General features: G+C 61.2%; 1 protein-coding gene across 1 annotated transcript; it reads right to left on the reverse strand.

Annotated features, from left to right (window-relative positions):
• Positions 1-1,141: 1,141 nt before the first annotated feature.
• Positions 1,142-6,678, reverse strand: LOC142005937 (uncharacterized). The gene is made up of 6 exons (XM_074983115.1): positions 6,615-6,678; positions 6,403-6,498; positions 6,208-6,286; positions 5,614-5,681; positions 1,627-1,660; positions 1,142-1,452 (listed from the first exon to the last, which is right to left on the reverse strand). Exons 1-6 carry the CDS (start codon positions 6,654-6,656, stop codon positions 1,142-1,144), a joined length of 630 nt encoding a protein of 209 aa, XP_074839216.1. The 5' UTR covers positions 6,657-6,678.
• Between the last annotated feature and the right edge of the window lie 6,730 nt (positions 6,679-13,408).

Raw genomic sequence — 13,408 nt, forward strand, 5'->3', positions numbered from 1 at the left:
ATGCACACACATCGCATGACATTTTGGCATCATGCGACGTAAGTGCATTGTGTGAGGCATGTGCCTTGTGCGAGGCACATGCCTTGTGTGAGGCACATGCCTTGTGCGAGGCACATGCATCATGTGATGTACAAGCATTGTGCGACGCACACACCTCGTGCGATGCAGACTCATAATGTGACGCACATGCCTCGTGCAATGCACACACTTCTCTTGACAGCCATGCATTGTGTGACGTACAAGCATTGTATGACGCGCACACCTCGTGCGATGCAGACACATAATGTGATGCACGTGCCTTGTGCAATGCACACACTTCTCGACACCCATGCCTCGTGCGACATACAGGCAATGTGCGATGCACACACCTTGTGCGATGCAGATGCATAAAGTGACACACATGCCTTGTGCAATGCACACACTTCTCTCGACACCCATGCCTCGTGCGACGTACAAGCATTCCGTGGTCCACACACCTCGTGCGAGACACATGCAGCGTGTGACACATAGGCATGGTGCGACTTACACGCACTGTGTGATGCCCACGCCTCAAGCGAGACACGCTCCTTTTTGCACGTTTCTCCTCTCCCCGCCCCCTGGCTTGCACACCACACCCACAAGAAGAGCTGAAACCAAGCAGAGTCTGAGTTAGAAATTTTATTTTTCAGAAATACACGGCTGGGTGGGGTACATATACAAAGGGGGTGGACATAGCCATCCCCTTTCCCTCCCCAGCTCTGGTTCTCAGTCTAGTCTCGTGAGCTCCTTGGCTATTATTTAATGTCTAGGGGGGCTCTGGCTAAGCCAGTGGTCACTAAGGGGGTCATTCAGAAGTGGGACAAAACCAAGAGGACCCCAAATTCCTCACCGCCACCAGCCCTGGGCACTTAAAAATTAAGGGGCAGGGGAGAAGCTAGACTCAACCGGAGTCTTCAAGGAACATATCGTGAAGTTGCAGCAAACACACCAAAACCCCCCACACCACACCCCTGCCCCTGCAAGCCCGCCCTATACAATCCTTATATACAATCTACCCAACCTGCCTCCCCCCTACATATCCCAGCCCCATAAACTGCCTCATATACAATATATAAAGAATCTAATATACATCCTAGGGATTTACAAGGGACTGGCGTGCCCTCTAGATCTTTTTTTTTCCATCGACGTGCGGGATAAATTTTGTCGCACGCGCGCCGATGCGCACCACCCGGCAATCGCCCGAGTGTTCGGTGACCTGCTCACGGCCACGGCCGCCATACGTTGAGCGCCTGGGATTGGCCAGCTGAGTTCTGTGACTTATCCTGTGAATCCTTGTCGCCGTTTTCCTGGCGGGCAGGGGGAGGGTGGAGTCTGTGGCCAGCGGGGAGGGCGGGAGCCGGGTGCAGGACGCAGGCGGCGTGGCTGCAGCCGGCCAACGCCTCGTGGGGGTAATGCCGGGGTGGGGCCGCCGTCCTGCCGTGGGGTGAGTCGGGGAAGGGGCCAACGGGCATCTCCCACTGGGGCTGGGCTGTGATGCAATGGCTGATCCGTTCCATCAAATAGGCCTTTTTGCCCAGGCAGAGGCTGGGACTGGCGCGGAGGAACTGCATGGCTTGTTCGACACACTCCCGGTAGCCGCTGTGGTACCTCTGCAGCAAGGTCTCCGTGGGCCTCGCCGGCTCTGTGGGGCGGTGCGGAAACCGCCAACGACAAAGGGGGGCAAATTAGCAAAGCACCGTCGGGGTGGGGGTGGGGTCAACGGGGCAAGAGCCCCGGAGCAGCCGCTGATCCCCAAACCGCTTAGGATGGGACCCCCCCGCTCCCCTGGCCATGGGGAAAGCAGAAGTGACCCATGGATCTCCTAGGGGAGAGGATTCGGGGGGGTGTCCCTGGAAATAAATGGGCTTTGAGGGTGTGGAGTGACTCCAGATTAATGTTGGGGTGAGCGGGAGGGAAATCTGCCCTCACGATTGATGTGGAGTGACTCTGGATTAATGTCGGAGCGAATGGGCGGGGAAGTTATTGAAGTGGAGTGACTCCAGATTAAAGCTGGGGCACGCGAGAGGGAAATCTGCCCTTGTGATTGAAGTGGATTGACTCTGGATTAGTGTGGGGATGAAGAGAGGGGAAGTGATTGAAGTGGAGTGACTCTGGATTAACACCAGGGTGAGTGAAAGGGAAATCTGCTCTTGTGATTGAAGTGGAGTGACTCTGGATTAACGCGGGGGTGAGTGACAGGGAAATCTGCTCTTGTGATTGAAGTGGAGTGACTCTGGATTAACGCAGGGGTGAGTGAAAGTGAAATCTGCTCTTGTGATTGAAGTGGAGTGACTCTGGATTAACGCCGGGGTGAGTGAAAGTGAAATCTGCTCTTGTGATTGAAGTGGAGTGACTCTGGATTAACGCGGGGGTGAGTGACAGGGAAATCTGCTCTTGTGATTGAAGTGGAGTGACTCTGGATTAACGCAGGGGTGAGTGAAAGTGAAATCTGCTCTTGTGATTGAAGTGGAGTGACTCTGGATTAATGCCGGGGTGAGTGACAGGGAAATCTGCTCTTGTGATTGAAGTGGAGTGACTCTGGATTAATGCCGGGGTGAGTGACAGGGAAATCTGCTCTTGTGATTGAAGTGGAGTGAGTCTGGATTAACGCGGGGGTGAGTGACAGGGAAATCTGCTCTTGTGATTGAAGTGGAGTGAGTCTGGATTAACGCGGGGGTGAGTGACAGGGAAATCTGCCCTTGTGATTGAAGTGGAGTGACTCTGGATTAACGCGGGGGTGAGTGACAGGGAAATCTGCCCTTGTGATTGAAGTGGAGTGAGTCTGGATTAACGCAGGGGTGAGTGAAAGTGAAATCTGCTCTTGTGATTGAAGTGGAGTGACTCTGGATTAACACGGGGGTGAGTGAAAGGGAAATCTGCCCTTGTGATTTAAGTGGAGTGACTCTGGATTAACGCCGGGGTGAGTGACAGGGGAATCTGCCCTTCTGACTAAAGTGGAGTGACTCTGCATTTACCGCAGGGTAAGCAAGAGGGAAATGAAGTGGAGTGACTCCAGATTTACATGGGCATGGGATTCAAACCTGACCCAGGCCCTACCGACCCCCAAACTGCTCGTGCCTTGCCTGGCAGGCAGAGCTCTAAATCCAATTTCCTATCCCAGGGTTGCCTGGCTCTGCTGCAGGTAAACTGAGGCCGGGGCTGTCTACACTCCCAAGACGCCACCTCTGGGGATGGGCTGCCCTGTCTGTGAGTCCCAGCTCCCCGCAACGCAGCGGCTAGGTCTGGGGAGGAGGTCCACCCCGCTGTTTACACGCAGCCCTGGGGCCATTGTGTGTGATGCAGGTGCAGCCCAGGGTTAGGGGTGGACATGGGAGGGCTGCTGGAGGTTATTGGAATGGGTTGTGTACACACACACACAACATGGCCCATCCTACCTGAGGGTAGCAGGGACACACACACACACACACACCAGGGCACACATAAACACACACAACAGGGCCCATCTCCTCCAGCAGAAGGCAGCAGGGACACACACATGTACACACAAACAAACACACCAGGGTCTATCCTCTCCATTAGGGGGCAGTAGGGAAACACACACACACACACACACCAGGGCGCACACAAACACACACAACAGGGCCCATCTCCTCTAGCAGAAGGCAGCAGGGACACACACGTACACACAAACACACACACACACAAAAGCACACCAGGGTCCATCCTCTCCATTAGGGGGCAGTAGAAACACACACACACACACACACACACACACACACACACACACCAGGGCCCATCCTCTAATAGGGGGAAGTACATAAAAATTCTCACACACCAGGGCTCAACCTCTCCACTAGGGGACAGTAGGGAAACACACACACACACACACACACACACAAAGGCACACATAAACACACACAACAGGGCCCATCTCCTCCAGCAGAAGGCAGCAGGGACACACACATGTACACACAAACAAACACACCAGGGTCTATCCTCTCCATTAGGGTGCAGTAGAAACACACACACACACACACACACACACACACACACACACCAGGGCCCATACTCTCCAGTAGGGGGCAGTACACTCACACCATCATCCGGGAGATTTACTGGCCAGATTTGCACCCTCCTATCCAAGTCCATTGACGACCCTTGGCCCAGCCCTCCCACCCCTTCCCTTCCCTTTCCCTCCCCACACGAGCTTGTCCTCTGCCTCGAGGGAGCTGGTCCCATCCCAGTAGAAGCTCCTCCACAGCGTCTACACCCAGGGTGCTCCTCATTTACACCGGCATGAGAGGAGCAACCCCGACCGGTGCTAATCCAGATTAAAGGCCGGGTGGCGTGACCCCCACAGACACCCCTGGAGCTGTCTTGTCTTGCTCCGGCGTGAATCTGGAGTAACCTCATGAGCATCCAAGGCTCTGGCTCCCCATTCTCTCACACTGGTGTAAACCAAGTGCACTAAGGCCAACAGCTTTACTCCGGGTCTACACCAAAGCTGAGAGAGAGGGCACTCAACCCTGTTGACGTCAATGGAGTGACTCGGGATTACACCGCGAGGGGAACCACACCTGTCAAGGTCAATGGAGTTACTCCGGATTTACACCAAGATGTAGGGGGCACCATGCTTGTGGACATAAATGGAGCTACTCCTGAGCTACTTTGAGCTGAGAAAAGAACTAACCCCACGGATGCCAGAGGAGTTACTCATGGTCAAAACGACGCTCAAAGGGGAACCTTCAACCAACCCAGCTGGGGCCAACGAAGTTACTCTTGTTCTACACCATGTTGAGTGGGAATCTTAAACCCACCCAGCTGAGGCCAATGGGGTTACCCTGGATTTACACCATGCTCAAAGGGGAACCTTCAACCAACAGAGTTACTCCTGGTCTACACCAGGGTGAAAGGGGGACCTACAACCAACCCTGTTGAGGCCAACAGAGTTACTCTGGTCCTACACCAGGTTCAGAGGGTCATCTTCAACCAACTCTGTTAAGAGTGGAAGAGTTACTCCTCATTTACACCAGGCTGAGAGGGGAAACTTCAACCAACCCTGTTGAGGCCAATGGAGTTACTCCAGATTTACACCATGCTCAGAGGGGAACCTTCAACCTATCCAGCTGAGACCACTGGAGTCACTCCTGGTCTACACCATGCTGAGAGGGGAAGCTCCAACCAACCCAGCTGAGGATGGAAGAGTTACTCCTGATTTACTCCAGGCTGAGCAGGGAAATTTCATCCAACCCAGTTGAGACCAATGGAGTTAATCCTGGCCTACACCATGCTGAGTGGGGAACCTTTCACCAACACAGCTGAGGCTGGAAGAGTTACTCCTGATTTACACTAGGTTGAGTAGGGAACCTTCAGTCAACTCAGTTGACGCCAATGGAGTTACTTCTGATTTACACCAGGCTGAGTGGGGAATCTTCAACCAACGCAGTTGAGGCCCATGGAGTTACTCCAGATTTACACCATACTCAGAGGGGAACCTTCAACCCACCCAGTTGAGGCCCATGGAGTTACTCCAGATTTACACCATACTCAGAGGGGAACCTTCAACCCACCCAGTTGAGGCCCATGGAGTTACTCCAGATTTACACCATACTCAGAGGGGAACCTTCAACCCACCCAGTTGAGGCCCATGAAGTTACTCCTGGTCCACACCATGCTGAAGGGGGAGCCTTCAACCAGCTCAGCTGAGGATGGAAGAGTTACTCCTGATTTACACCAGGCTGAGAGGGGAACCTTCTCCCAGTCCTGTCAAGGATGGAAGAGTTACTCCTGGTTCACACCAGGCTGAGTGGGGAACCTTCCACCAACCCAGCTGAAGCCAACAGAGCTACTCCTGGTCTCCACCAGGTTGAGTGGGAGCCTTTAACCCGCCCCCCCCGCCCCCCAGCTGAGGCAAACGCTCTTACTCCCCTCCTACACCTGCCGGGGTCTACAACTGGAGGGCGCACGCAGGCTACCGAGCCCCACGGGTCTACCCCAACCACCCCGAAGGCCGAGGGGGAGTCGGGCGACCCTACCTCCCGCCCCAAGGGGCTCCATCACCTCTCCCCACCCCGCCCCCAAGAACGACCCCCCCCCCCGCCCCCGCCTTTCGTTTCAGACTTGCTACGGGGTCTCCGTTGTCCAACGGCTGGTCCGGGCCCAGCTGGGCTTGGCCAACGGGGGAAGCCAAGGGGGCAGGAGGAGACGGGGGGACGCGGCGGGTGGTACCTGCTGGGGGGTGACTCCGCAGAAAGTGAACTGTTGTTTGTAATATTTCTGCCTTTTCAACTTTGGGGTTCTTAAGCCTCTGGAAGAGAAAAACGACAACAAGAGCCAAGGAGAGGGACGCCCAGGAGGTGCCGGGAAGGAGGTTGGCCCGTCGGCGCTGGGGCCACCGGAGGAGGGACCCCCGCCCCGGCTTACCTCGTCCCGGGTGACTTCCAGGAGCAGAATCCTGAGTCGCTCCAGACTCCGGTTCATCCGGTCCCGGCGCCGCTTCTCCATGAGGGGCTTGAGGACCTGGAGGGGGGAAGCGGAGGGAAGGGAGCGGCCGTTGAAAGCGACCGGGGAGCGGAGCGGGGGAGGGACCCGGCCGGATTCGGAGTGACTCCGAATCAGGGGGAATCCGGAGTTACCTTCTTCTCGGCTTTGCTGGCCCACTGGGCGTTGCTGCTCATGCTGGCGGCCGGCCGGGAGGGGGGCGCGGAGGGCTCCCGGCGGCCCCTTTATGGGCCGGGGCCCGCCCCATAGCGCCAGGCCCGGCCCCCCGGCGCCGCCCCCCAAGCCCCGGCTTTGATGCGCCGCCGGAGCGTGGCCGGCTCCGGCCCCCCCGCGGCGCGGGGCACGGGTGGGTCCGCCCTGTTGGGGGAGAGGCGCCCCCCCCCGGTACTGACCCCCAGCTCCAGTACCCCCCACGCCCCACAACCCCGCCCCCCAGCTGCCGTACCCCCCGCCCCCGGCTTCTGCCCCCCAGCCCCACAACCCCGCCCCCCAGCTGCCGTACCCCCCGCCCCCGGCCTCTGCCCCCCAGCCCCACAACCCCGCCCCCCACCTGCTGTATCCCCCGCCCCCCGGCATCTGCCCCCAGCCCCACAACCCCGCCCCCCAGCTGCCGTACCCCCCGCCCCCCGGCCTCTGCCCCCCAGCCCCACAACCCCACCCCCCAGCTGCCGTACCCCCCGCCCCCGGCTTCTGCCCCCCAGCCCCACAACCCCGCCCCCCAGCTGCCGTCCCCCCTGCCCCCCGGCCTCTGCCCCCCCAGCCCCACAACCCCGCCCCCCACCTGCTGTATCCCCCACCCCCCGGCATCTGCCCCCAGCCCCACAACCCTGCCCCTCAGCTGCCGTACCCCTTGCCCCCCGGCATCTGCCCCCCAGCCCCACAACCCTGCCCCCCACCTGCTGTACCCCCCGCTCCCCGACTTCTGACCCCCAGCCCCACAACCCCACCCCCCAGCTCCCGTACTGCTTGCCCCCGGCCTCTGCCCCCCAGGTGCAGTACCCCCCACCCGCCGGGTTCTGCCACCCAGCTCTCTTACCGCCCACGACCCCCGGTCTCTGGTCCCCAGGTACAGTACCCCCTGGGCTCTGCCCCCCAGCTCCTTTCTCCCCCCCCCAAAACCCTGCTCCTCAGCTCCTGTATCCCCCCGCCCCCCAGCCTCTGCCCCCCAGCTCCCTTATCTCCTGCTGTACCCCAAAACCCTACCCCCCAGCTCCCATATACCCCTGCCCTCTAGCCTCGGGCCCCCAGTTCCCTTACCCCCCCGCCCCACAACCCTGTCCCCCCAGCTCCTGTATCTCCCCTGCCCCCAGCCTTTGCCCCCCAGATCCAGTATCCTCCCACCCCACAACCCCACCCCCCATCCCCTGTACCCCCCCACCCCCGGCCTCTGTTCCCCAGCTCCCGTATCCCCCTGCCCCACAACCCTGACCCTCAGCTCACATATCCCGGACCTCTGCCCCACCCCAACTTCTGTTCTCCTCCTTGGTTCCTGCCCCCTCCCCATAACCCAGATCTCATCCTATCCACAACCTGCCCCCCAAATTCCAAACCCAGCCCCCTTCCCTGACCCGACCCAGCTCCTCCCAGACCCCCACACATCTTCCTCGCTCCCTTACCTGCCCCTCCATACACCCAGCAGACCTCAGCCCCACGGCATTGTCCCCTCGGCCCAGTCCCCCCAGCCTGGCCCATTGGCACCAACCAGGATCTGGCCCCATCCCCACTGGGGCGGTGTGCCCTGCTGGGGGGGTCCACTTGCCCCTGAAATCAAGGGGGGGACTCTCACAAGCAGGCCCCCCAAAACAGAAGGAGCGGGGGAGATGCGTTTGCATTTACACTCATTTTTCAAAGTGAAGTCACACCAGATTCAAACCAGGGTGAGTGAGAAGTGAATTGGCCCCATGACCAAACTGGAGTGACACCTGTTTTACCCCAGGGTGAGGGGAGGGAAGTGAGCCCTATTGACTGAACCAGAGTGACTCCTGATTTACACCAGGGTGAGGGAAGGGAAGTGAGCCCCCTCAACTAAACCAGAGTGACTCCTGGTTTACACCGGGGTGAGGGGAGGGAAGTGAGCCCCCTCAACTAAACCAGAGTGACTCCTGCTTAGGCTGATTCGCACCAGGTGAATTTCCTTGCCCCCACGCTCCCGACTCCAGCGGAGGGACTCCTGATGTACCGGGGTCTTCAGAGGCAGGACTCCAGAATCACACTGGAGATGCCAGAGAGTAGACCCAGCCATATCCAAACTCTGCCACCCTTCCAACCCCTGTAACTTCCCCCTGGGGTCCTCTGCCCCCCAACCAAACCCCTCTCCCCAAGGCAGGGGAAATTCCCTGTCTGGCACAGGTGACTCCACCCCATAAGATTTTGCCCTGGCCCAGCTCCTCCGCTGAGGTCCACAGTAGCAAGGCCAAGGGCTGGGTGAGCTGGATGCACCTACCAAGGGAGCTGGCCCCCCAGCTGTGGGCGTTAGCTGAGGAGCGAGGGGCCTCTCATGCATGACAGAAGGAGGAGGCATTGAATATGCAGGAGTGTGGGGCTGGGAGCGGCAGCTCATTGTCAAACTAATGGGGCAGGAAATCTCCACAGGGAGGCTTTGAGCTGGGATTCACCTTGGAATGGCTGGGGCCAGTCGGGGCGGGGGGAAAGGAGGCCACAGTGGAGCTATGACTGACACCAGCTGGACCTGGGCCCCATAGACTGTAATAGTGAAATGCCCATTGACCCAGCTGGGATCTGGGCCCATTGACTCAATGGAGAGACTCCCATTGACCCCAGCTGGGATCTGGCCCCATTGACTCAATGGAGAGACACCCATTGACCCCAGCTGGGATCTGGCCCCATTGACTCAGTGGAGAGACGCCCATTGACCCAGCTGGCATCTGGCCCCATTGATTCAATGGAGAGACGCCCATTGACCCCAGCTGGGATCTGGCCCCATTGACTCAATGGAGAGACGCCCATTGACCCCAGCTGGGATCTGGCCCCATTGAGTCAATGGAGAGACGCCCATTGACCCCAGCTGGGATCTGCCCCATTGACTCAATGGAGAGACACCCATTGACCCAGCTGGGATCTGTCCCATTGACTCAGTGGAGAGACGCCCATTGACCCCAGCTGGGATCTGGGCCCATTGACTCAATGGAGAGACGCCCATTGACCCAGCTGGGATCTGGCCCCATTGACTCAGTGGAGAGACGCTCATTGACCCCAGCTGGGATCTGGCCCCATTGACTCAATGGAGAGATGCCCATTCACCCAGCTGGGATCTGGGCCCATTGACTCAATGGAGAGACGCCCATTGACCCCAGCTGGGATCTGGCCCCATTGCCTCAATGGAGAGACGCCCATTGACCCAGCTGGGATCTGTCCCATTGACTCAATGGAGAGACGCCCAGTGACCCCAGCTGGGATCTGGCCCCATTGACTCAATGGAGAGACGCCCATTGACCCCAGCTGGGATCTGGGCCCATTGACTCAATGGAGAGACGCCCATTGACCCAGCTGGGATCTGTCCCATTGACTCAATGGAGAGACACCCATTGACCCAGCTGGGATCTGGCCCCATCGACTCACACAGCTTTACCCAGCCCGAGGGGCCCAGTTCTGGGTGGGAGCCGGGGGGAATGCCTTTCCCTTGAGGGCCAAGCACCCTCCCCTTCCCCCAGGTGTAAAGCAGGAGTATCTCCCCCACAGACGACTGGAGCTCTGGGGCTTGGGGGTGGGGGGGAGGCGGAAGGTTTATGGGCCGTTTGAGCAGCCCCGGCCCAGCTGGCGCGGCGTGGGAACCAGCAGCCGGCCGGCATTCCCAGGGTCGTAAAACGGAGGTGTGAGGCCCCGGGGAGGGGCGGGGGGACACCCGAAAACTCCTGAAGGGCGAGATGAGAATTTTCTCACCGGGCTGATGGAGAGAGGCCCCCAGGCCACGCAGAGGGGAGGTGTGGGTCTGGGAAGCGGGGTGCCCCGGCTCTGAAAGTGGGAATGCCCAGGGCCCCCCCCCAGGCTGGCTCCTTCCTCCTCGGCCAGAGCTGTGATTTCCCCTCCCTCGGCGGGCTGCTGTGTGGGCCTTCTGCTGCTGGGGAGCCGGGGGGGGGCCCAGAGACAAAAGGCCGCCCTTGCCGGGGCGTCAGACCAGCTCCAGGCCGACAGGGCCAGATCCTGCTCTGGGGCTAAGGCCCCATGCAGCCTCTGGACCTAGCCAGCTCTGCCAGGGGGTCTTGGGTCTGCCCCAGCCATGTGCTGTGGGTCGGTTTCCCCTGGGGTGAGGCACTGATTGGCCCTGGGCGTCTGACTGCTACATGTACAAAGAATATAGCTCTCTGCCTTCAGGCAGGTGAACGGAGGGGCCCTGCTGCTTGCTGGTGCTGGAAGGGATCACCCTAGAGTGTGGGGCTGTAACCATCAGCCCCCACTGCCCTCCCAGCACTGGGGAGAGAACCCAGGAGTCCTGGCTCCCACCCCCTGCTCTAACCACCAGCCCCCACTGTCCTCCCAGCACCAGGGAGAGAACCCAGGAGTCCTGGCTCCCACCCCCTGCTCTAGCCACCAGCCCCCACTGCCCTCCCAGTGCCAGGGAGAGAACCCAGGAGTCCTGGCTCCCACCCCCTGCTCTAGCCACCAGCCCCCACTGTCCTCCCAGTGCCAGGGAGAGAACCCAGGAGTCCTGGCTCCCGGCCCCTGCTCTAACCACCAGCCCCCGCTGCCCTCCCAGCACAGGGGAGAGAACCCAGGAGTCCTGGCTCCCACCCCCTGCTCTAACCACCAGCCCCCACTGCCCTCCCAGCGCTGGGGAGAGAACCCAGGAGTCCTGGCTCCCGCCCCCTGCCCTAACCACCAGCCCCCGCTGCCCTCCCAGCGCCGGGGAGAGAACCCAGGAGTCCTGGCTCCCACCCCCTGCTCTAACCACCAGCCCCCACTGCCCTCCCAGCGCTGGGGAGAGAACCCAGGAGTCCTGGCTCCCGCCCCCTGCCCTAACCACCAGCCCCCGCTGCCCTCCCAGCGCCGGGGAGAGAACCCAGGAGTCCTGGCTCCCACCCCCTGCTCTAACCACCAGCCCCCACTGCCCTCCCAGCGCTGGGGAGAGAACCCAGGAGTCCTGGCTCCTGCCCCCTGCTCTAACCACCAGCCCCCGCTGCCCTCCCAGCGCTGGGGAGAGAACCCAGGAGTCCTGGCTCCCGCCCCCTGCCCTAACCACCAGCCCCCACTGCCCTCCCAGCGCTGGGGAGAGAACCCAGGAGTCCTGGCTCCCGCCCCCTGCTCTAACCACCAGCCCCCACTGCCCTCCCAGCGCCGGGGAGAGAACCCAGGAGTCCTGGCAAGCCGGGTGGGGGAGGAGTTAGCTGCTCAGTCAAACAGCCCAGCCCCCCTCCCGCCCTCAGTGGGAGGGCAGTGGGGGCTGGTGGTTAGAGCAGGGGGCCGGGAGCCAGGGCTCCTGGGTTCTCTCCCTGGCACTGGGAGGGCAGTGGGGGCTGGTGGTTAGAGCAGGGGGCGGGAGCCAGGACTCCTGGGTTCTCTCCCCAGTGCTGGGAGGGCAGTGGGGGCTGGTGGTTAGAGCAGGGGGCCGGGACTCCTGGGTTCTTGCTGTGGCTGTGGGAGGGCAGTGGGGGCTGGTGGTCATGGCGGGGAGCCAGGACTCCTGGGTTCTCTCCCCGGCCGTGGGGGTGCATGGCTCAGAGCAGGGCTGGGGGAAGGGCCCCCCCCAGTAACGCAGCACTGGGGAGAAACCCCCTCAAAGCCAGCTATGTGGGGAGGGGGTACCCCGGGGAATGACCCAGCTAGGGGAGAGATCCCCCCCCAGGCCGGAGGGAGACACCCCCTGCCCCACAGCCGGAGGGGCGGGACCCTCCATGACCCAGTCCTGGGGGGCAGGGGCGCCCCCCACGCAGAGAAGGGGGCTCCCGGGCTGCTCCCAGGTCCCGGGGGCAGACTTTTCCCAGGGAGGGGCGGGGCCTAGCCTGGGGGGCGGGGCTTGGTCCCCTCCCCCCCACAGCCGAGCCCCAGTGGCGGGCCGGCCCGTGCGGGGCACGAGCTGAGCCCCCCCCCCCCCACGCCCCCCGAGGTGTGAAGGGGGCGCGGCGGGGGGCGGAGATCGCAGGGGCGGGCGGCCAGCACGGGCCCAGCACGGGGGGCCTCCCGCGGGGCGGCAGCTGGGAACGGAGGGGCGGGGCCCCCCAGCCCCGCCCCGCCCCGCCCCACACGGCAGGGGGCGGCCGCCATCAAAGGGGCAGCGGCCGGGGCAGGCAGCCGGGCGGGGGAGGGGATGCGGGGGCGGAGGGATAGATAGAGGGGGCGGGGGGATAGATAGAGGGGTGGGAGGGGATGGATGGATAGATAGAGGGGGTGGGGGGATAGATAGAGGGGGGTGGGAGGGGATGGATGGATAGATAGAGGGGGCGGGGGGATAGATAGGGGTGGGAGGGGATGGATGGATAGATAGAGGGGGTGGGGGGATAGATAGAGGGGGGTGGGAGGGGATGGATGGATAGATAGAGGGGGCGGGGGGATAGATAGGGGTGGGAGGGGATGGATGGATAGATAGAGGGGGTGGGGGGATAGATAGAGGGGTGGGGGGGATGGATGGATAGATAGAGGGGGTGGGGGGATAGATAGAGGGGGGTGGGAGGGGATGGATGGATAGATAGAGGGGGTGGGGGGATAGATAGAGGGGGTGGGAGGGGATGGATGGATAGATGGGGGGGTGGGGGGATAGATAGAGGGGTGGGAGGGGATGGATGGATAGATAGAGGGGGCGGGGGGATAGATAGAGGGGTGGGAGGGGATGGATGGATAGATAGACGGGGTGGGGGGATAGATAGAGGGGTGGGAGGGGATGGATGGATAGATAGAGGGGGTGGGGGGATAGATAGGGGTGGGAGGGGATGGATGGATAGATAGAGGGGGTGGGGGGATAGATAGGGGTGGGAGG

This window comes from Carettochelys insculpta, unplaced genomic scaffold, assembly GCF_033958435.1.
Source record: "Carettochelys insculpta isolate YL-2023 unplaced genomic scaffold, ASM3395843v1 scaffold_0036, whole genome shotgun sequence".
In the NCBI taxonomy this organism is placed as follows: Eukaryota; Metazoa; Chordata; order Testudines; family Carettochelyidae; genus Carettochelys; species Carettochelys insculpta.

What these genes read in the sequence shown, in the direction of transcription:
- LOC142005937 (XM_074983115.1), bottom strand. Translation starts at nt 6,656, where the DNA reads ATGAGCAGCAACGCCCAGTGGGCCAGCAAAGCCGAGAAGAAG. An exon ending in TGGAAGTCACCCGGGACGAG is followed by an intron (nt 6,287 to 6,402) that starts GTAAGCCGGGGC and finishes TTTCTCTTCCAG; the next exon opens with AGGCTTAAGAACCCCAAAGT. An exon ending in ACGGAGACCTTGCTGCAGAG is followed by an intron (nt 1,453 to 1,626) that starts GTACCACAGCGG and finishes ACCCCACGGCAG; the next exon opens with GACGGCGGCCCCACCCCGGC.